Raw genomic sequence first — 23,945 nt, forward strand, 5'->3', positions numbered from 1 at the left:
AAAGAAAAACATGGAGGTATCAGATGGTAAGCATTGTGCCAACTTTGTGTTTCTGGCTCAAAGAACTGAATCCACACACTATTGTCTTTGATGATGTTCAACAAAAATTGTCATGATCAGCCTCATAAACTGCAAGAAATTCTACAGAGATGGTTCTTTGCTGCTCTTTCTGGTCTTCTGTTAGGCAGTGAGAAACCCAGGGGGTGGGGGCTTTTAGTAAGCCTATTGCTGGATAAGTGTGTCAGCACTACCAACAGAGACATCCAGTTGTGTGGCAAGATGTTTGATTATGACCTGTTTAATCACTTTGAATAAGAGTGCCCGTATGTTTTAACAATGCAGGAGTTGCAACTGTGTGCGGTGGCCAGCATGTGGGATATCAGACAGGTTTGCGGGACCTTGTTGTGACGATGGCAGAAACCTCACCCAATAACTCACCATGCTTTTGTTCACTGTCAGGTCTTCTTAGACATACTGCAAGTGCCTCTGAATATCAGTGATGCTCTAGTTTTCTGCCAAAAGAAACTCAATGATAGCTTTCTGCTTGGAACACACCTTTATAACAGATGCCATTTCGAAGACTACGTTTAGTGCTGCTACCTACTGGAATTTCATGAAACTACAGGGGCTGAAGCAATAATATTCCATGAGGTCCCACAGCAAATTTCGCATTTTTTCAACGGAAATTGGCCAAGAGGAAAAAAATGTGTTGCTTTACATATTAAATGCCTTTACTCAATTTCTAAAATGTTAGGTGCCTGAATGCACCTCTTCAACCATACAACCCCTTCCCCACGCTCACCAATAAAAATCACAAGTTTTGATTATTGGAACTTATGACGAAATTTACAATGAGATACAATTTTTCATAAAACACTATGAAATTCAGGTTTTTAAAACTATATTTCTTATAATGAAAACAATAAAATCACAAGACTTAATCTCCTGTCTGTCCCTGTAGCATTGTCACTTTGCTCCCAGTTCTGCTCGATACATATTGGCGCAAGAGATAATCTTCATGATGACGACATCATGTTTTCAATTTCCGCCAGCCACAGTGTTTTAACAGCTGCTTGGTGAACTCATGTCTAAATTAGTTAACAAAGCATTTAGTGATGAATGATGAAGAAGAAATTCCTGACTTATCAGAGTCAAGTACAATTCCTACTTCCTGAAGAGTTAGGAAAAGCAACACACACACACACACACACACACACACACACACACACACACACACATACAAGTACCTCGCCTCATGCTCCTGCCCACTGTATCATGGTCACCCACTGTCAAGTTCACTAGTGTGGGCGCAGTGGCAAATTACAGTAACACTACGGTTTAATATTCTCTGGCACACATTGATTCCAATGAGTTCTGACTGAAATTAAGCCCTATATAATCAATAAATCGCCGGATTTAATACTCACCTGCTACATGGGCCTCCACTGCAACAAGAAGCTTAAACGTGTACCACCTGTCCTGCAGTGATTATGATTATACAATGAAAATAACTTAACCACAATTAATGTTATTAATATTGTATTGTAAGTAGTCTCCTTCTGACCACTATCGAGTCAAGTTCTTTTTATTATATGAGTTACAATTTTTAATACATGGCATAAAACTGTAATCTCTGGTGGTTAATACACCCTGGTGAAGTTATTGTGAAGATAATTAATAATCACTGAGTTATCCATTTTACTTTATGAGTGCATGTAAAAGTTATTTTCAAATTGACTTCTCGTGAACATTTTGATACTACATAAACTGAATGAAATTTTAAATTGTGAGAAGTACAAACAGTGAGAAAGGATATCTCTCGTGTTAAAATAATATTTCACCAAGATGTACTTACTAAATAGTAATTGGTGTTTTGACGGATGGAATGAGCAATTAACTGAATGAGGATGAATGACATTTTGCTCCAGAAAGGTTCAAAATCATGAAATGTCCAATTTTTACTTTTTTGCATTTTAAAAATCTACAGACTTTCCCTTTTCAATTGATACATAATTTATTCAGTTCAGAAGAGTATGACTATTTTTAAAATAAGTTCTGCAAGGGTGTGACCCACTTTGGCGCTGTTAAACTGCTGTCAAATGTACTCATGAATCCACATGCTCATCACGTACGTTTGAATGATGTGAGAGAAAAGGTGTTACAAATCAAGTGTTGTGGCTAACCTGTGATAGTTTAATATATATCACTCACTCACTTGTCATGTGTTTCATGTTTATTTGCTCTTGTAATCCTGAAAATATTCATGGTGGATTCTGTTCACTGAAGTCTCTGTTTCATTGAAGGATAATCACTGGTAAACATAAAGTGACTAGAAATCCTCTCAAGGCTTTCAAGAAAAGGAAAAAGTGATGGAAAGCCAAACATAGGTGTTATTACCATAAACAACCTTGCTGATACTCCAACCCATTGCAATTAAAGTGAGAAAGAAAGTACTTTGCAGAGGAAGCTGGGTTCAGTTAGTGAAAAGTATGAATGTTTTATGGATGAATTAGATGTGAATGAAATATTTGATATGTCAGTTGTTAACAGAATTTTTGCAAATTGTGTAAGATGTATTCAGTGCAGTGAATTCGGTCCGGAACTCTTTATGAAAAATCACAAAGGACTGCCAATGAAATGAAACTGTAGTGTGATAAGCTTCCATACATGACCACCTTTTGTAACAGTGTTGCAGTAACTCCAAATGAAGAAAATGATAGCAAAATCTATGAAGACAACATCACACTTGTTTATGCCTTGCTTACATTTGGTAAGAGTGCTACTGTAGGTGCAGTTTTCTTTGGCATGACAAATCTTCCATATCCCCAACCAGGTTTACGAACAGAGCGTTTATAGCGTCTAAAGCAGAAGATATCTGTATAGAATCTATGAAGATGACTGTGGAAGAAGCAGTAATAGAAAACAGTGGTAATAGAGACTTGACTGCTGCATTTGATGGTACCTGGCATAAACGGGGACATACAGCTCTTCATGGTGTAGTATTTGCCACCAGTATATACACAGGGAAAGTTTTAAATGCAGCAGTAATGTCTAAATACTGTAGATGTCCACAAAAAAATAAAGGTACACATGAAAATAATTGCACAGCTAACAACAGTGAGAGTAGTGGACAAATGGCTGGTGCTACTAGTATACAGGGTGTATCAAAAAGAATCATCCAATTTTAAAAAATCATAGCTATTATGTTATCTGAGATATGTACGTGAACAACATACTGTTGGAAAGAGCAAACTCTCAAGTTTTAGATGGTTCCTGCAAGGTAGCAGCAGTATGCATCCAATTCAGTTCTACTAAAAATGGTGTTGGGACAACAGAAAGCCTTTTGTGTTCTACATTTTCCACAGTGTGGGTCAGTAATAACTGTTCAGTATGACTTTCATAATAGGTGTGGTGTGGATCCTCCTGCAGCACAGAGCATTAGATAATGGCACGAACAATTCCGAGAAACATATTGTTTGTGTAAAGGCAAATCACCGGACCATCCCCCAAAGTGTCTGACACTGATGTTGAACACATCTGCCATAGTTTACAAGGAGTCCGCAGAAATCCATTCGCTGTGCAGCTCGACAGTTCAACATGCTCCTGATGTCAGTGTTGCTTCGATTTTTACACATGAAACCATACAAAATTCAGCTCTTGCAAGCTCTTCATGAAGGTAGCAAACAACAACACGTGGAGTTCTGTAATTTTGTTCTTGGCAAGATGGAGGATGACAGTTTTCTTCCATGCAAAGTGTTAGTGGTGAGGCAACATTCTATTTAAATGGAAAGGTGAACCATCATAAAGTGAGAATATGGGGTCTGGAACAACCACACAAAGTTGTACAACTTGAGAGGGATTCTCCAAAATTTAATATGTTTCATGCAGTTTCACGGGAACAGGTGTATGGTCCATTTTTCTTTGCCTGAGAACACTGTTACAGAAAGCACGTGTCTTGATATTGTTCAGGCATAACCACAAGTGTTGGAATGAAGAGGACGAATGCAAGACCAGAGGAGGCAGTGAGGAAATGTCAGACAATAGTGGTTAGCCCAGTTCGAATTGCATCTCATGACCCACAACATCCCAGGTACTGTGAAACTTCCCTATCTATTATCCACGATAGGGAGCACAGTGTTCCACCTCATTAAAAAACTATTTCCTAACATCGCTTTGAGTGAACTGTCATATGACCAAGTAGTACAGTCTCCAAGAAACTATTATGACCAACAAGTGAATGTGGTAGCAGCTAGGTATCATTGCCAAAAACGGTCAGAACAATCTTATCGCAAGTGGGCAACAGATTTGCAGGGTATGACAAGGAAATGCAAATTCAAATGTGCTTGCGGTGCTTTATATTCTGATGTTACGTTGCGTGATGCAATCGTGTACAATGTGCCTGACGTCACACTCAAAGAACAAATTTTGAAACAGTCTGATCCATCATTTCAGCAGGTAGTGCAAATGCGAGGTCAGTACGATTCCGGTGCCTTATCAGCCCATACATTTAATCAGCCAGCTTGTGCTAGCCAAGCCGAGTAAACAACACCTCACTATGCCGCATAGGCAGTTTGCTAAACAGACGGCTATAAAGGTGAACAGAATTAAGTCTTACCCTAGGTGTTATTCACAACACAAACGCCAAGACTGCCCCTCCTGACAGGCTCAGTGTCACGCTTGTGGTGGGAAAGGATACGTGCAATCCGTATGTTTGCAATGGAACAAACATCAGAATTCAGTCCACTCACAAAAATCTAGTCACAAGACCCATCTCATTAATGCAGTATATGCAAAATCTGCAACAAGCAAGCATGCAATTTCATCAGTGATATGCCAGTCAAACAAACTTTCTGTTCATTTACTTAGTTGTGGGAAGCAAGTGAAATTTCAGTTGGACACGGATGTCTCTGTCACATTGCTAAATCGTCACACATATGAACTGTTAGGCCCCCCATGCCAGTCTAAAATTAGTATGCAACTGATGGCTTATAATGGACAAACATTACCGTTCTTGGACTTTGCCTGCTATGTGCTATCGCTCGCATACGCAAACAGTTACATTTACAATGCTACAACCACACGAGTGTGAGAACATATTTGGTCTTAATTCTTTTGACTTGTTTGGCTTTAATATTCAGGGCAATGTGTTATCAGTGTCTGCCTTCAACTCTTTTCTGAAGGTTTAGGCACAGCTAACAATTTTGTTGCACATATGATGCTGAAAGACAATGCTCAGCCAAAATTTTGTGGGGCTACTACTGTTTCCTTTGCATTACGGGACAAAGTCACAGCCGAACTTAAAGAATTGCAAGATAACAGAGTTATTCTGCTCATATCAGCTAGTCAATGGGCAAGTCCACTGGTTTTGCTCCCCAAACCTTCAGGTCGCATTCGCATCTGTGTTGACTTTAAGTCTACAGTCAACCCACAAACTGTCACTGATACTTATCCATTGCCACACCCAGAGGATCTCATGGACAGATTAGGCAATGGACACTATTTTTCAAAAATTGATTTGTGCAACGAGTGATTTCAGGTACTGCTCAGTGATGAATCTCAAAAAGTTTGTTAGTAAACATTCTTTTGGGCTTGCTTAAATATTTGCATTTACCTTTTGGCAGTGCTTCTGCACCCTACATTTTCCAATGGTATTTGGAACAATTGGTAGCACAAGTGCCAAACTGTTCACAATATTTGGATGAATTGTACTAGAAGGTCGTACACCTGAAGAACATATTACAAATTTACATGCTTTGTTTCATGTGTTATCTGATGCAGGACTGAAGTGTAGACTGGACAAGTATAATTTTTTTAAACCTGAGTTGCAGTATGTAGGTAATGGCATAAATAGTCAAGGTGTAAATCCTCTCCAGTTGCTTTGTTAGTCATGCAAGACATGCCATTTCCTCGTAATATCACAGAATTGCAGTCAGTTTTAGGGAAAATAAACTATTATATTTGGTTCATAAAGAATGCTGCACAAATCATGGCTACATTGTGTCACAAGAATGTCCCCTTTGTTTGGAAAGATGAGTGCCAAGTACCTTTTCAAAAACTTAAAGATGAATTGCTCAATGATCGATGCTTAGTTCACTTTGATTCTGACAAGCCAGTTGCAGTGCAAGTTGATGCTTCCTCTTACGGTTTCTGTGCCGTGCTTTTGCACAGAATAGGTGAAAAAGATAGACCTATTGCTTTCACATAGAAAATGCTGTCCAAAGCTAAGTGTAACTATTCACAAATCGAAAAAGAGGTTTTGGCTATTGTGTGTGGTGTCACCAAATTCCACCACTACTTGAATGGCAGAAAATTCTACTTAGTAACAGATCACAAGCCTTTGCAGTCCTTGTTTCATCCGCTGAATCCGGTTCCTGTATGAACTGCTCGGAAATTGCAAAGATGGGCTTTGTTGTTGTCTCAATACCGGTACATGATTGTGTATTGTCCGAAAGCTAAACATGGTAATGCGGACGTACTTTCACGTCTTCCAATTGGCCCTGATGCAGACTTTGACGTTCCTGCTGAATCTTGTTGCCATATCGATGCTCAGGCATCTACTTTGATTCAGTCTTTTCTGCTGAACTATAAGGAAATCACACAGGCCATGGAAGTTGATTCAGATTTGAACATTTTGCTCAATTATATTTGCACATCTTGGCCCCACTTATTGAATAGCACAAAGAACTCTGTAGTGTGCCGATACTTTGCTCATCGGCATAGCCTCACTGCACAGAAAGGTGTAGTTCTTGTTCAAAATGATAGTGAACAGTTATGTGTACTGATCCTTATAGCTTTGCTAAAAGAAGTGATGCAGTTACTTCACCAAGGACACTGGGAGATTGTTCATATGAAACAGTTGGCATTTCAACACTGTACTTGGCAGGGTATGGACGCCCATATAGAACAGATGACTTCACAGTGTCCTGCATGTGTGGCAAATCAGTCTGCCTAAGTTGCAATCACCATGGCAACATGTGCACATAAAATTTACGGGACCTTTTTGGAACACTCATTGGTTGATTGTGGTTGAATCATACAGCAAGTTTCCTTTTGCTGTGCCTATGAACTTGACAATGCCACGTAGCACAATTCAGATGTTGTCATCGATTTTTTGCCTCGAAGGTTTACCTGAAGTACTAGTATCAAACAACGGACCTCAGTTCATGTCAAATGAATTTGGAACATTCTGTGAATGCAATGGCATACAGCATCTAACCAGTGCACCGTTCCACCCACAGTCAAAAGGCGAAGTGGAACAGTTTGTCAAAACCTTCCAGCAGCAGATGGCCAAACTTCGCTCCGCTCACACCAGGGATCGAGCATTGCAACTGTTTCTCACCTCAAATTGTTCACACTTACGAGATGGACCATTGCTGGCGGAATTGCTTCACAGTCACCACCATCGCACATTGCTCCACCTGCCTCAGCATCCGGCGCCGAAGGAAGGCCACAAGTATCGCTTCATGCTGCATGTTATTGTCTTTTACAGGGTTTTTAGCAGCAGCAGATGATGTGCACGAGGCAAAATCGTCCGTCGACTTGGTGCTTGCATGTATCTTCTTACAGGTCCCGATGGTTTGCAGAGCTGCCATCAAAATCAGCTTCGCCTCTGTCATGTACACGATGATCTTTCAGCCTCTCTTCCCACAGATTTAGGGGTCCAGAGGACAGCGCAGCCACAGCAGCCACCAGAGGGTGTCATCACGACACCGCAGGATGACCCCATGGAGACGGAACCTTCGCCTCCTCCACCTCCTCTCGTTCTACCGATGGAGCTGGACCCACCCATACCGCAGCAGTCGCCACCTTCTTCATCTGGTTCATGGCAGCAGGAAGTGGACTCGTATCCTTCTGGTCATTTTCCAGGGGCATTTCCACCAGAGCACAGGCCAGATGGCAGGGTACGGCCAGAAGCTTGACGTACTCTGCAGCCACAGCTTCTGGCCAGACGGTGCGCCCACTCTCCTGCATCCCCCGCCGGGGGGGGGGGGGGGGCGGGAGGAATGTTCTGGCATAACCACAAGCGTTGGAATGAAGAGGATGAACGCAAGACCAGAGAAGATGGTGAGGAAATGTCAGACAATAGCCTGCTGGCAAGGATCCAGCTGCGCTTCAGCGCCCCTGCAAGAAGTGAATATAAGCACCACCCCTGCCAGCCTCAGTCGCTCAGATCGGCTCAGCGATGGACATTAGTTGATGGTTGTAGACTGGCACTCGCTGAACAGATTGTAGTGATCCGTATCAAGTGCTTACTTGGACTTTGTCTATAGTGAAGATCATTTACTATTACATGTTGTCCCTCATTAGTGACACTTTTTCTAATTACAAAGTCATGTATTGTCAAACTGATTTATAGAAATAAAACTAGTAATGTTATTTGCCTGAACTGTTGTATATGCACTCGAAGAATGCAGCATCCTTTAGGCACCCTATAAGCGACCAGTGGGCAAAATCCAACAGATATGCTTGAGAACTTTCTTTTCCCATGATTGGAGACTGATTCAAGAGAGTTCATTTACCAACAGGATGGGGCACCGTCTGGGAGAGTGGTAATTTTTAAATCGTAGGATTACTGAATGATGGTTCAGTCACACTGGACCAAATGATTCAGCCTTAATTACTGATCTCCAAGATCACTGGACCTGATTGTATGCGATTATTTCTTGTGGGGGTCTATAAAAGACTGTTTATAAGCCTCCATTACCAACAACAATGACTGAACTGAGACATCGAATTAACAGCAGTTGTGGAAGCTGTAACTCGAGAAATGCTCGCTGCTGTGTGGAAACAATCTGAATACCACATGGACATTTGCTGTGCATCTCAAGGGAGGCATATTGAACACCTATGAAAAAGTACGAAAAAATCTTTTTGAGTTCCCTGTTCATCAAGAAAATAAAATTCATTGTATACGTTCATTAGTTTCAGAAATAAAAACTTGCCAAATTGGACAATTCTTTTTGGTACAGTATTTCAGCATTCTGTTGTGTGTAATAAAGTGTGATATTTGAATTACCTTAGGGACAGCGATTCTAAAAGTTTCAAACATATTCAAGAGCTGAGGTCTTATGGTGATGATGTTGTAATGCAGAAATTTGAGTATACTGGAGAAGCACAGAAACAAATGGGGTCAAGACTTCAGCGACTGAAAGCTTCGTACAAAAAACAAAAACTTAGTGATGGTAAAGGTTGGATGGGAATGGAAGGTTAACTGACAGTGTAATTGACAAAACACAGAAATATTATGGAATGTCTATAAGGCAAAACACACACAGTGTTTATGCAATGTAGAGGCTGTTTGAGTCCCCCCCCCCAGCTGATGAAAGTCCCGATCGTTACTTGTGTCCCAAAGGAAAGAAACAGTTGCTGTAAGTACAATGAAGGATTGCTAACTGGTGAAGTGTACACTCATAAACATAGTCTGTCTGATGCAGTAATGGAGGCGATAAAACCTATTTTCAGAGACTTAGCAGCACCTGAATTGTTGAAAAAGTGTGTTTGTGGAAAACTCAAAACCCCAATGAAAGTGTAAATAGTGTTGTATGGTCAACAATCCCCAAGAACTGTGTGTGTTGCAATAGAAACACTGCACTTTGGTGTGTACGATGCACTTTCTACTTTCAATGATGGCAACATTGTAAGGTGCAAAGTATTTTGAAACATGGAAATGAAGATAGATTTCAACATGGTATGAATGATGATTGCTTTAAACAAGGAACATCTTCGGGCTGCTGACAAGTCTGTAAATAGCCTAGAAATACAAGCCATATTAACAGAAGGTGGACAAAGAGGAAGCTGGGGTGGGAGTTTGCAGCAGATGAAGACAATCCATCCTGTGGACCTGGAATGTGCTTAAAAGGTAATCCAAACTTTGTTGCTCGATTTCCAAAGGTTTAATTTTTTCATACAAATTACGTGTTTTCTAAGGATCTACCAACTCAATTTGCTTCAAATTTTCAGGAATTTTACACAGCCCCCTATGTGTAACTTAACACTGCCTTTTTCAAAAAATCTGTATAGTGTTGAATTTACAAACCAAAAATGGCACAAAAAATACTGAATTTTCATTACAATAGAAAATTTAATCTCTAACAACTGAATTCAAAATTTTAAAAATCCATTTGTTAAGTTATAGCCAATACTCAACAAATAACCTATAAAAATTTCAACTTCCTAGCTCAAACATCTTCTGAGAAAACATGTAATTTATAAGTGCTATTTTAACATTGGAAAAATAGGGCTTTCCGGAGCCCTTAATATCAAATAACTGAAAGTGCAGAAACCAGTTATTCACAGATTTTAGTTGAGTACTATCGCTGGTTATATGAGTAACAAACAAAATCAACAACTATATTATGATGGTTTCTTGTAAAGATTATAAAGAAATAATTTTTCTTTTCTCAGCGTATTCTTCCTTGAATGAGGGAACACTGTAAACTTTTTCAAAAGTAATGATGTCTAATCAGAAATAATTAAATGTGAAAAGAAGTTGTGGTGGAGACGGGACAGTAGATGGTTATGCATAATACAAGAAAGGTGATGGCCACAGGACAAATTCAGGGTAACTAATTTCAGGTGGGAGAATTCAAACAGCCCCTGTGGTGTGGGCAAAAACTCTGTCCACACATTGGATAGTTCTGTGCTCAGTCTTACACTTAGCCATTTGACTAATGGTCATACCTATACAGGATGAGTCAGGAGGAAAGGTACGTACTTTGAGGGATGATATTATTAGTGGTTCTGAACAAAAAAATTGATATGAACATGCACCCTATTCCAAATGATTTCTGAAAGAGAACACATTTAATGTAACTTTTGCATGTTTTTCTTGAATAAGTCGACAACAGCACTCTCCAGAGAAAACGTGTCACAGTACAAAATTAAACCACATTACATTTCCTACAAAAAAGGTCCTATTCATTTTTTCTCTAGGACTAAAAGCTTGTGCGAAGAGAGTGAGAGAATATAGAAAATCTCGTATCACGTGCGTGCACTGTAGCTTAGATAGTTTTTGTATGCCAATTTGAGGTAGTTTCTCGATCTGATACATCATGAATGTCCTGTATCAAATTGTTTGCCTCCATTTCCTCTACACTACTGTGGTCAACTGTAAACAATGACAACATTTGGATGGCAAAGAAAATAAATAACAAGGATTCAGGACACCATTCAGAAAAGAACATACGTCCATATGAAGCTTTTTGTTCAGAATCACTAATAATATGACACCTCAAAACATGTATCTTTCCTCCTAACTCACCCTATATAAAGTAGTGTATAGTGAACAAAGGTTAACTGATAAACAACGTGCACTGTTCCACAAAATGTTCTGCTTTTAATTTTACAAGAATTGCCAGTTGTGGGGCAAGAGTCGGTTGTAGTGTATGGGGCAGGTTTTAAAGCAGGCACAGTAGCACAAGTAGGAACTAGGTGGGGGGGAATTATAATTTTGGAAAGGCATGTTTGACTATGATGTTACAGAAGTTGAGAGGGTAACAGAAGATGACAATGGGTCCTGTACAGGGGATATGAGGTAGAAAGTATATTATGTAAGGGCTTGATTTGAGAAAGTTATAGCCTTGGCAGAGTAAACTACTGAGGGAGTCAAGGCCTGGCAGTTCTCGGTGATGACGTGTTCTTCGGTGTTTTATGGAGGTGGGAACTGTATCAGTAGGAGGGTGAGAGGTAGATACAACTTGGGAGATTTGTTTACGAATAATATCTGTTGAATAGTTATGGGAGAGGAAAGCCTGTGTGAAGTTCTTAGTGTAGGTGCTGAGGGATTTAATAATGGAGTATAAACATTTGATGCAGATGCCTAGGCTGTACAGACAGAAGCATTTAATGGGGAAGGGATGGCAGCTGTCAAAGTACAGGTATTATTGCATATTAGTTTTGCATGGATTGAGGTTTGGCGGTGGGTTTCAGTAAGGTAAAGATCAACATGAAGACGCCTGCTGGGCCATGTGTACCCGAGATATTTTAGTAAAGCAAGGTCGCATCAACAGTCACTACCTCCCAGATGAAAAATGTATACACTCGTGTGTGTGTTAGCACTGAAGAAGGACATTGTCACCTATTGTCCACTACCATTATGCCATTCAGATGCTCAGCACTACTCTGTTTAATATTCAGTGATGTACATCGGGTGGACAAAAAAAGAAACATAATACATTACCAAACCTAATACAGTGTACAAAAACAACTGGCATTCTAGTCACCTCAACATGGATAAATACAGGTTCTGTATGGTTTTCAAGGGAATCTTATAACATTCTTCCTGCAGAATAATGGCTAGCTGAGGTAATGATGATGAAGGTTGATAGTGAACATACACTCATCTGAAACTTCCTGGCATATTAAAACTGTGTGCCGGACCGAGACTCGAGCTCGGGACCTTTGAGTTCGAGTCTCAGTCCTGCACACAGTTTTAATCTGTCAGGAAGTTTCATAGCAACGCACACACTGCTGCAGAGTGAAAGTCTCATTCTGGAAATACACTCATCTCTCCAAAGGACACCACAAAGGTTTGGTGACTGTGGTGGCCAGGGGAGATATGACAACTCATACTTGTACTCACCAAACCAGTCCTGGACGATGCGAGCTGTGTGAACAGGGGGCCCATAATCTTGGAATAATATAGTATCACCATCAGGGAATGAACACTGTGACCAGCGAAAATGGTCACACAATCCTTGGCAGTTATGTGGCCTTGCAGAGTAACCAAGGGGCTCATGGCATACGATGATATGGCTGCTCAAATTATCAGCGAACCTCCACCGTGTTTCACTCTTGGATGTAAACTCAGCCAGCAGCTGGAAATGGTGCAAAAAAAGACCCATTCGATCACATGACTTGCTTCCATTGCTCCATGGTCCAGGTTTTATGGCTTTAAACCACATTTACCACTGTGGGTATTTGCATCACTGATGACTCATTTTGGAATTCCAGCTTGCACTGCAATTCCCTGTTTATGAAGCTTCCTTCATCTAATTTTGATGCTGACAGGGCTCACAAGTGTGACATTCAGTTCTGCATTGACTTTTGCAGCTGCCGTCCTTTTATTTTCATTACAATCTCCTTCAATGACTGTCTGTCATGATCACTCAACACACACTTTCATCCATGTTGTGACTTAGCGAATAATTCTGTACCACTTTCCCTTAATTAAATATTCTTGAAACAGCACAGGACAACTGCACGAAGTAATTCACCCATAGACACCTGTCATATATTGTGTAGACTTTAGATATGTGATCCATCATTTGTTCACAGAAATGACTCCCATTTTTTTTTCTTTCTATGATTTTCCCTTATACTGTAATTTAATTCTGATTTCTTCTCTCTTTCATAAATGATTAAGATCACAAAATTCATTCATACTATCAGGAACAAGATCATACTGATGTATCAGAACTGTATTATATTTGACCATAAGGACTGTTCAACTATATACAAAAGTGAAACTTCCTGGCAGATTAAAACTGTGTGCCCGACCGAGACTCGAACTCGGGACCTTTGCCTTTCGCGGGCAAGTGCTCCACCAACTGAGCTACCGAAGCACGACTCACGACCGGTACTCACAGCTTTACTTCTGCCAGTACCTCGTCTCCTACCTTCCAAACTTTATACAAACTATATACAAAAGTGAAAACACTTGAACATGTAACTTGGGCATACTTACTGTTATCTGGTTTGATGGCAACAAAGGGCTTTCCTGTCTGAGTTGATGGCTTCAACTGGGTAGTCTGCATATTATTTGAAGCCTGATTTGTGTTTGTTGTTGGTGACACTTGATTTGGAGTCATTGGTATTATTATTGAACCAGCAGGCCTTGTTCGTATTCTTGCAGGAAGCTGTACGGATTTGGTACGAAGTTTTGGTGCAGTACTTTGTGCTATAAATGTTGTTGTGCTTGCTCCTCCTGTAGTCCCTAAAGTGAAAGACATTATTAAAATTGCAGCAGATCATTACGAGTTACTCTGTGTCATGTCTGACAATTCCAGAGAACAAAACTTGAAGATATAAAAAAGAAATTTATACACGGTGTTCAGAAATTCCCATTACAAACTTGTAGGACTCATAGAGGGGAATGAATCCATAATATTTTGAATAGGAACCCATGTCCACAAATGCCATACAACGATGGTACAGAGTGTTGAAGTTATGGGTGCTGGTGCCTGTAAATGAATGTATATACAGTGTGATTCTGTGATAATGTTACAAACTTTCTAGGATGATGGAGAGGGATAAATGTATCGAACTGAGGTAAGGCTCCCTGATTCTGAAATGAACGAGTTGAAAGTTACAAGTGAAAATCATTCTGATACATCTGACAGAATACATGTACCGCTACTGTTGTTGCTAAGAATGTAGGGTATGTAACTTTCAGAGGTAGCAGTATAGACCAAAACGAAGAAGAAATGTCCAGTAAACATGGGCTCTAAAATGCATACCTGAGGAGCTATGAGCACTTGTTTGTCTACACTACTGTGAAACTTATCTCCTCTACTGAACAAGTGCTCATAGCTCTTAAGGTACACATTTTAGAGCCTATGTTTACTTGACATTGTTTCTTGTTTTGGTCCATACTACCACCTCTGAAAGATGCATACCCTACATTCTTGGCAACAATGGTAACAGTACATGTATTCTTCCACTAGAGGTATCAGAACAACTTTGCTTATAACTTTCAATGTCATTCATTTCCAAACCATGGATCCTTACCTCAATTCGATAAATTTATCCGTCTCCAGCATCCTAGAAAGTTTGTAGCAACATCAGGGAATAATTCTGTATTATACATTTACAAGCACCAGCACCTATAACTTCTAACATCAGGGAATCACTCTGTATATACATACATTTACAGGCACCAGCACCTATAACTATGATGCTCTGTATCATCATTGGATGATGTTTCCGATATGGGTTCCTATACAGAATATTACATACTCACTTCCCTCTACAAGTCCTAGAAGTATGGAATGGGAATTTCTGAGTACCTTGTAAGTTTCTAGAATGTTTTATACACATGAAGATTTTTACTATCTCTACTTCCTATCTCTCCATCTTATTTCATAATAGTGGCTGCTCAAGTAATTCCATTGACATGTATTTGAAAACATTTTGATTTTAAGCCCGTTTAGCAGAACATAATAGAAAATTTTGTTTATAATTCTGTAACTAACTATATGTAAAGCTTACTAGACATAACCTTATGAAAGTGGTACGACCTAGCTTTTCCCTGACCTCAGCATCAGCCAATTATTAGGAAACCTAGGACTTAATATGTAATTTTACTGAGATAATGACTTGACATTCTCGTATACCTTAAGTTTTGGCTAAGATGAAGGACATATTTAGTGGCAGAAACCATCCTAACATCAATATGAATTACATGCCAAACCTGTGGATTAGTACACAGTCATTTAACATACAGAACTGCAGAGTCAAGTCAATTGAGGCAATATGCATTACAATTACCATTCAAAATTCTACACAGGGAAACCATAGTTTGTACAGCCACAAAGCAAAAGTTAATTAATCAAAAAAATGTAACTGCACAGACATGTTACCAGATTTCAAACTACCAGTCTTTTTCTAGCTTAAGTGCACAGTCTCTCAACCCACATGGATAGCTGAGCACCTTAAAGCATCTGCTTCTGGTATATGGGGAAGTTTGCTTGTCCCAGATTGAATTTACCTTGTAGTTTAACAACAGGAACAGAAGTGCTAGATAGCCTGGATGCAGCTTTTACACAATTATTGCATCCACTTAGATAAATAGTGGACTGGTTCCCAGGTTCCGCATTAGTCACACAATGCACAAACACTTTTGTAACTGATGTCGCATTTGATCATGCATAGATGCATTCAGAATGGGTACACAACTCCGTGTCCAGACAGGTGGGGGGAGGGAGGACTTTGGCAGGGGGTGGATGGAGCTAGCTTACACATAGCAATGGTCCTCTACAAAACTCAAAAAGTACCACACCAGTCCTGATCCAACACACTGGCTAGATATATGACACTGGTATGAATGGCAGAAGTACGCACTCACACACACATCCACACCACACACACCCAAATACCTGTGTGTGTGTGTGTGTGTGTGTGTGTGTGTGTGTGTGTGTTAGAGAGAGAGAGAGAGAGAGAGAGAAATCATGTTATCATCAGATCCACAACTACTGATAAAACTGCTATGTTAGCTTGGTATTTTTCCTGGTTTCCCCTATACATTAGTACTTCATAAATAATATATATGTTTCTGTGTTGATGTAGAGGCCTATATATTGGTACAATTTTCACTGATGGTTATATTTCTTGTATTACCAGTAATAAACTAAGGAAATCACACTATCTGAAACTTTTTATTGTAATGATGCCTTCAGGATCACATGCAGCTCTGCACTAAATACAGTGTACTCATTGTGAATTTTAAGATACGGTCAGAGAAAGTTACTGATGAGCAAATCCTCCCATTTTGAATTGTTGGTGCATACAATAATAAAACTGTGAAGCTGCATTATGTACACAAAAATCTATGTTAAAAATTATTTAGTACATGATAGTGAAACTAGAAACAACTGTAATTTGTATCTGGACACAAAAAATAAAGCTAAAACTCAGCAGAGCTATTGTACAATACTGTTACTTATATAATACTGGACCACAACATATAAAAGACATACCGTAGATACTTTAGTATCCCCACCAGTGGAAACTGCAACAGAGGCAGATCAGCTAGCATGGTTATCACGGCAGAATAATCCAGACACCTGCTGTGGGGTGCACATGTGAAAAGTGTCTACCTGCTGAGATCAACCACCCTAGACCTCACCTTGTCCCTTGCGCTGTTCCCATATGCCCAATCAGCAGTCGGCCGCACCTGCCATGTGCTATGTATATCCACATGCTTGTCTCCACAAGTTTCCGAACTTTCTGCTTCCCCACAGACTGACTCGCACAACAAGTTTTAATTTCCTCTTGGTGGGTTCTGTTCCCTGGCTTGTCGAGCCACCATCGGTCACACAGTAAAATGTGCCAATGGTGTTGTTTAGTGGCATTGTCATACTTGCACAGATACGAAAGTGTCAACAAAGGACATTTTTATGTGTGTGATGCTTCTACTTTTTCTGTCCCTTCTCATGTGTTAATTATGGGCTATCATGGATTGGGCATTTCTGCAATGCTGGCAGGAACAGCTGGAAGGAGCAGCAGCAGCAGCAGCAGAAACATGAGCAGAAATGTGCACTGCTAAGTCAGAGCGCGGAATTGCTTCATGCCCCCAGGTGGGAGACCAGGCATCTGCTGTGTAGTATTCTTCCCCTCTACAGCCACAGTTTGGTGGTTTCAATGAGTCTACAGAAAGGTGGGAAAGTTACCTGCACTGGTTCTTGCTGCACTGCTAGGTAAGGTGTACTGTGAATCCAGTCAAGAAAGCTGCCTTGTCATTGTCCAGCAGTGTAAAGTTACATGAAGTTGTGCAAAATTTGAAGCCTTTCACTGAGCCCTAGAAAGACTCCTGTGACAAATTTTGTTGATTATTTCAGATCACCCAGGGCAGTTGGATGTACCCTTGATCACCAATTTGCAGGGTCTCTCATGCAAGTGTTGTTTAGAGTGTCCCAAATTGTTGCCTCATATGCAGACTCGCTAACTCACAACATGATTGTCTGCTAAGTAGCTGATCCTGAAGTCCAAACTAGAGCACTGACCTTGTTCAACCCTCCCTTAGTTAATGTTGCCCAGGTTGTGGGATCGAATGAGCTTTCGGTGGTGGCGAAGGATGTCTCTCTCAACTGGCAGATGGTGCAATAAGGTGTGCATGGTAAACAGTCCCTGATTCCCCCGTTTCCCCAAATGGACTTCCCTCCCACCATGTCACTATATGCTGACACAATTAATGTTTCTGCTGCAGCAGCATTGTGGCGCTATTTGCCCACATTGAGCTTGGCGGGTTTGCGTCAACTGCAGTGTCATAATTCATGCCCGTGGCATTTTTCAGGCCTTCAGTGTCACTCTGCTTCCCCTCATTGGGCAAGCCAGTGGTCCTGCCCCAACTGTCTTTTGATGCATGTTCGACAAGACAGCCTATATGATGAGGTTTTGCGTGGGGCATGCCATCAGGTAGGCCATTTAGCAACTGTTTGTGACAGTTGGTGAGCTGCGAGTCAGTTATCAGAAGCTCCTTTGTTTTCTCTGTATTCCAGGGCTGTCTCTGACGCCCTGTGTGTGTCGTCCTGGCAAATTTTTCTGATGCTATTAGTGGATGGATGACCAGTTGAACTCCCAGTAGATATGGGAGTGACAGTCAGTCTCATTAACTTAATGTATGTACAGGCTCTTGGGCTACCTGGCACTGAAACAGCTTCTATGTCAAGTTGTCTTTCTGTTTTTTATAGTAAACAGTGGATGTCTTTGGGGAGGGGCAGTTCTTCCTCTCTGCATAGATTGTCAATGGTCACTTTTCCGTTGGCACAAAATATTTTTGGGTTAGACACTTTTTCCTTTTTTGGCATCCAGATAGTTGACAAAGTCCATTTAATGATTCAATTGCTCCCTTTTCAAGATTATGACTCATTGCTACAGTCCTACAACCAGCTGTTTGAGAATACCTTGGATCAGGTAGAAAATTTCAAGGAACTTGTTTCTTTTAAGCCATCAATGGTGGTTAAATTTTCTCACCCCTGACCCATTCCCTTCTCCAAGAATGACACGATGAAGGCCAAGTTGCAGCATTGGCAGCATCTGGATATCTTTTCTCCTATTTTGTTGAGTCAGTGGGCCACCTCTTTGATGGTGATACAGAAGCCTGATGGTGCATTGCGCCTTTGCAGTGATTTTAAACAGATGGTCAACTCATAATGTTTCATGTATTAGTACCCAATTCTGTGACGGTTGGAGTTGTTGACAAAGTTGTTGGGGGCTAGTATTTTTCATACATAAACTTGCACGATACGTACCTGCAGTTGCAATGCATGCCACTTCTTGGACTTTCTTGGTATTCAACACCCCCTTTGGGCTTTACCAGTTTAATTACATACCTTTTGAACCTTGTCTGCACCAGGAATTGATCAAAAATATTTGGAGCAGTCGATTCAGGATATTCCTTGTCACGTAAAGTACCACAATGACATATAGGTCGTTGGCTCCTCACAAGAAGAGCATTTACAAAACCTTCTGATAGTTGGGCCCATTATTTCGACCAGCGGCAGGGGCGGCTGCCAGGTGTCACGATGGATCGCAAGGGTCAGCAGGTGTGCGTGGTGGATGTTGATCAGGAGCATTAATCCACCATGCAAATCAGTTGCATCTGCACCCTGTTGGCTCATCAATACTGCCAGGCAGCAGGGATGGTTACAATGATGTTCTAGGTGCGGGCTCCCACTTATGGTGATGGGCTTCCTTGTTGCCACTTGCTTCTGACACTCTTCCTTTGCTTGCAGCCTTGGGCCTCAGTGAGACTAATTTCCATGCATACTGATATGGAGCCCATGGATTATGACCTGCCTTCCTACTCCTACTCCTACTCCTCCACCTCTCCTCTCCTCTCTTGCCACTGGATGTAATATTGGGTCCACAGACTGCTGGCTCCACCTTTGCAGATTTTCACACCTCTGGTAGAGCTAGCAGCATTAGTGCTGTCTTCTTCAGTTGTTAGTCCACTTCCTGAGTCGTTAGCACTCTCTCTACTTCTGCACCCAAGGTCGAGGCTCAAGCCTGGCCACTTTCAGCTCTACATGGGCATTTTAGGGGGAAGGGATTCAGTATTCCCACCATTGAACATTGCAATGAAGGAAGATGAACTGACTTGGCGTGGACAACTGCCGTGGGTGGAGGATGAGACATGTGGTATGGACAGACCCGTTGACAGAAGTGTTTACCTCTTGGTGACAGTAAGCCAGAGAAGGCAGTTCTGATGCTGAGTTCAACCACTATGGACCTCACTTGTGCCTCATGTCATTTCCATCATTTCAGTCATTCCACAGCTACCGCATGTTGTGTTTGTCCACATGCCTGTTTCTACGGGGTTTCAGAGTTCCTGCGTCCCTGCAGACTGACTCGCATGGCAAGTTTCATATCTTCTTGTGGGTTTCTGTTCCCCAGCTGGTTGTTGAGCCACTGTTGGCCCATACCATACCTTGTGCCAAAAGTGTTGTTTAGTAGCATTGTCACGCCTGTGAAGATACTAAAGATAAAATCTGCTCTATCACAGATAAAGGCTGTGGCCAAAAACATATGTGTAAGTGTGTCTTAATTGTGCCTGTCTGCAACTTAACATGTCATCTTTACAGTAAGTAGCAATCTATCTTTTCCTGCATTGCTGATATTCAAAACTAAAGAATTATTTACAAAATGAAAGTTTTTATATGGTAATACAGTACCCGATTTAAAAAAGTCACTTTATTTAAGAAGTTCTGTATTACACGCGAGTGAATACTTCTATAAGGCTAAAAAATAAATGTAATTATAGAATGAAAGAATAATGTTTGTCAAATATAGTGTAAGAAATTAAATTTAAGCTGATAATTTGTGTTTGTTTTGAATGATGAAATCCATACAATGAAAGTTGTTAGACCAATTAAGAAACCAAATCAAATCAAATATAAAATGATGCAAAATAAAGACATAAAATTTACATCTTCTTTTCTTAATATCTGACAAAAATATAGTACTGGCACGTTAAGGATCCAATGAGGTGATTTTGGACACCCCTGGTTTGAAACTCTGATATGTTCCATACCCATTTTTGAAAGATGGTTCTTTGCACTAATACTAAAGATTTATTACTTGTAGCTGATTAGTGAAAAGCACTTCATCAGTGGGGGAGCAATGGTATGATATTCAAGTGTCTGTATCACAGGTAATATTTTATAAGTTTGTCACACCATGTTAAATGGTTGTTCACTAGCCAAGCACAGATGCTAGGAATGGGGCTAGTCACAAATTATAAATGTCCTAGTGGTCAGACTAGTTCTCTCTTGGTGCACCATGCCTGACGTTTTTAAATAGTGTATTGTGACAGACCATACACAAACCAGGATTACATGAAAACTGTGCAAAACTCGAGTAAACAGAATTCAATTTACTTGCCATGAACTATGACAGATGCTTTATAAAAGACTCAATACTTTTAGGGATTCTGCTTTTAGGTCTCAGAAGTGTGGTGAACAAGTAAGCTTAAAAATAAATATGGGACCCAGAGACCTCTCAGCTTTTTCCCCTTTTCTTTTCTTAATTTTGAACAATGTGCCATACAGAATGCAGACTTTTATGGATGCTATTTGCATTGTTGCTGTTATTTGATTTATTGGCCTTAATCCCATAAATCAAATATCAGCAACAGTGTCCCACATTCCCAATTTAGTAAAATTAAAAACAGAGAATGTGAATGGTTAAAAAGTATGCAAGCATATTTCACAGTTGAGTATCTGAAATGATTCTTCTCCAACTGTTCCTCCAGAATTAAAACTGTCGATTGCACTGGGAGATTGCTTTGCAGTGTTAGAGGAGGGAGGGGGGTGTAGTTGTTGTCCAAAAACAAGGAACACAGAACAGGGGTTCTTGCTGTCACTGTTATCCTAATAGTTGCCATGCTACAGAAAGTTATACTTAAAACACTACCTTTAGTAACACCATTCTCTTGTTCAAAGCAATGAGACACAATGTGACACAGCAGTGGCAAGATAGGCCTCCACCAAAGGCACAGGTACAGAGGAAGTTCAAAACTGGCAGAAAAACACAAGAAAGAAAGAGGATTTCAGAATTAACTGAGAGCATTACACATGTTCTCCTACACCTCATTCACACTGCCGTTGGTGTCATTTCATCCAAGAAGAACCATAAAGAAACAGCTACTACCAAACAGACGTCTATCAGTAATGTGGTTTATGTGATAATAATGTGTTTGGTTCACATAGCTGCTGCACACATTGTTTACCCATGTTAAAAAATGGTACTGCTTAGCTATACTACTGCATGATCTCAAAGGTAGGTGAGCAGGTGCTGAAGCAAACAAATTAACTGAATGAAAGATTCTGATTTCTCCCAACCAAAGACTGGAGTCAGACGTGATGGTGGAGGAAGCAAGAAAAAGGTGGAATGGTTATGCAATTTACAAGCAGTACTTTTACTACAACCAACTTTTGGTAGGTATGATTATCTGTTTAAATAAAAAAGAATTCAAGAATAAGCCTTCTGTTGTGATTGTTAATCTTTGTGCCTCCAAACAGCTGTACTCTCATCTAAGTTGGTCATCAGCTGCTCTGCTCAAGCATTTTGTGTTGTAAAACTACCAAAAGTATGTCTTACTTGTTTTGCTGATATCCTGGCATGTATGAAACTCTAAAGCATCAAAAGCCTTAAGTTCCTCTGCTAAGCACTGTACCAAACGTTTAATACATGCAGTTTTTGTATCAAATGACAATGGATGTTTAGTTTCACCGTGCCTGCCAATAATGACCATACAAACATGTCATTTGTACATGCGTAAAATAGTAAGCAGTTATGTCAAGAATGAGTGCTCTGATACATAGCCAAAGACAAATATGTTTTTAATTCTATACCTTTTCATTGCAGGTATACCATTAAAAGGAAGGTACAGTGCCGAGTGGAGGGTCTGAATCAGAGGTTCAGACAGTTCTGTGACCATGTAGACTGCAGATTCCTCGACTTGTGCCATAGGGTTGTGGGGTTTCGAGTTCAGCTAAATAGGTCGGGTGTCCACTACACACAGGAGGTGGCTACACGGGTAGCAGGGGCTGTGTGGCATGGACTGGGCGGTTTCTTACATTAGATAGTCTCGGGAAAGATGAAAAAGGGCTCCAGGTACAGGGTACAGGGCAAAGAAATGACAAGAATTGACCAAGTAACAGTCAGTATTGTAGTTGTAAATTGTCGTAGCTGTCTTGGAAAAGTAACAGAGCTTCAGCGCTGATGGAAAGCACTGAAGCTGAAATCACTGTAGGAACAGAAAGCTGGCTAAAGCCGGAGATAAATTATGCTGAAATTTTTACAGAGACGCAAACTGTGTTCGGAAAGGATAGATTAAACAAAGTAGGTGGTGCTGTGTTTGTGTCTGTTGATAGTAGTTTATCTTGTAGTGAAGTTGAAATAGATAGTTCCTGCAAACTGCTATAGGCAGAGGTTATACTCAACAGCCGTACCAAAATAATAATTGGCTCCTTCTACCGACCCCCGACTCAGATGATATAATAGCTGAACGGTTCAAAGAAAACCTGAATGTCATTCAGATGATATAATAGCTGAACGGTTCAAAGAAAACTTGAATCTCATTACAAATAAGTATCCCACTCATACAGTTATAATTGGTGGAGACTTCAATCTACCCTCAATTTGTTGGCGAAAATACATGTTCAAAGCTGGTGGTAGACAGAAAACATCTTCTGAAATTGTACTAAATGCTTTCTCTGAGAATTACTTTGAACAATTAGTTCATGATTTAAAACAGCAGATAAAAATTCGCTTGATGCCTTCATAAGAGAGAGTCTCCATTCCTTCCAAGCTAATTATGTAAGTGTAGAGCAGATATGGCTCAAATTCAAAGATACAGTATCGACAGCAATAGATAGATTCATACCGCATAAGTTAATAGAGATGGGACTGATCCATCATGGTACACTAAACACGTTAAAACACCGTTGCAGGAGCAACGAAAAAATCATGCCAAATTCAGAAGAACGCAGAATCCCCAAGACTGGCTATGTTTCACAGAAGCTCGCAATTTAGTTCGGATGTCAATGCGAGATGCTTTTAATAGTTTCCACAATGAAACATTGTCTCAAAATATGGTAGAAAACCCAAAGAGATTCTGGTCCTATGTAAAGTACACCAGTGGCAAAAAACAGTCAATACCGTCACTGTGCGATAGCGATGGAAATGTTCCTGATGATGGTGCCACTAAAGCGGAGTTACTAAAT

The 23,945-nt window shown here is 40.4% G+C and overlaps 1 protein-coding gene across 3 annotated transcripts in view; it reads right to left on the bottom strand.

The window, feature by feature from the left end:
* The window catches only part of LOC124777329 (BRCA2-interacting transcriptional repressor EMSY), a 298,543-nt gene that overhangs the window by 132,553 nt on the left and 142,045 nt on the right, over positions 1 to 23,945 (bottom strand). For all 3 annotated transcript variants that reach the window (XR_007015714.1, XM_047252690.1, XM_047252688.1), the window contains exon 8: positions 13,685 to 13,933. Coding sequence is in view for 2 of the 3 variants with exons in the window: in XM_047252690.1 (XP_047108646.1) it covers positions 13,685 to 13,933 (249 nt within the window). In the remaining variant the exon portion in view is untranslated. The remainder of the gene's footprint in view (positions 1 to 13,684; positions 13,934 to 23,945) is intronic.

The sequence above is a fragment of the Schistocerca piceifrons genome, chromosome 2 (genome assembly GCF_021461385.2).
Source record: "Schistocerca piceifrons isolate TAMUIC-IGC-003096 chromosome 2, iqSchPice1.1, whole genome shotgun sequence".
NCBI lineage: Eukaryota > Metazoa > Arthropoda > Insecta > Orthoptera > Acrididae > Schistocerca > Schistocerca piceifrons.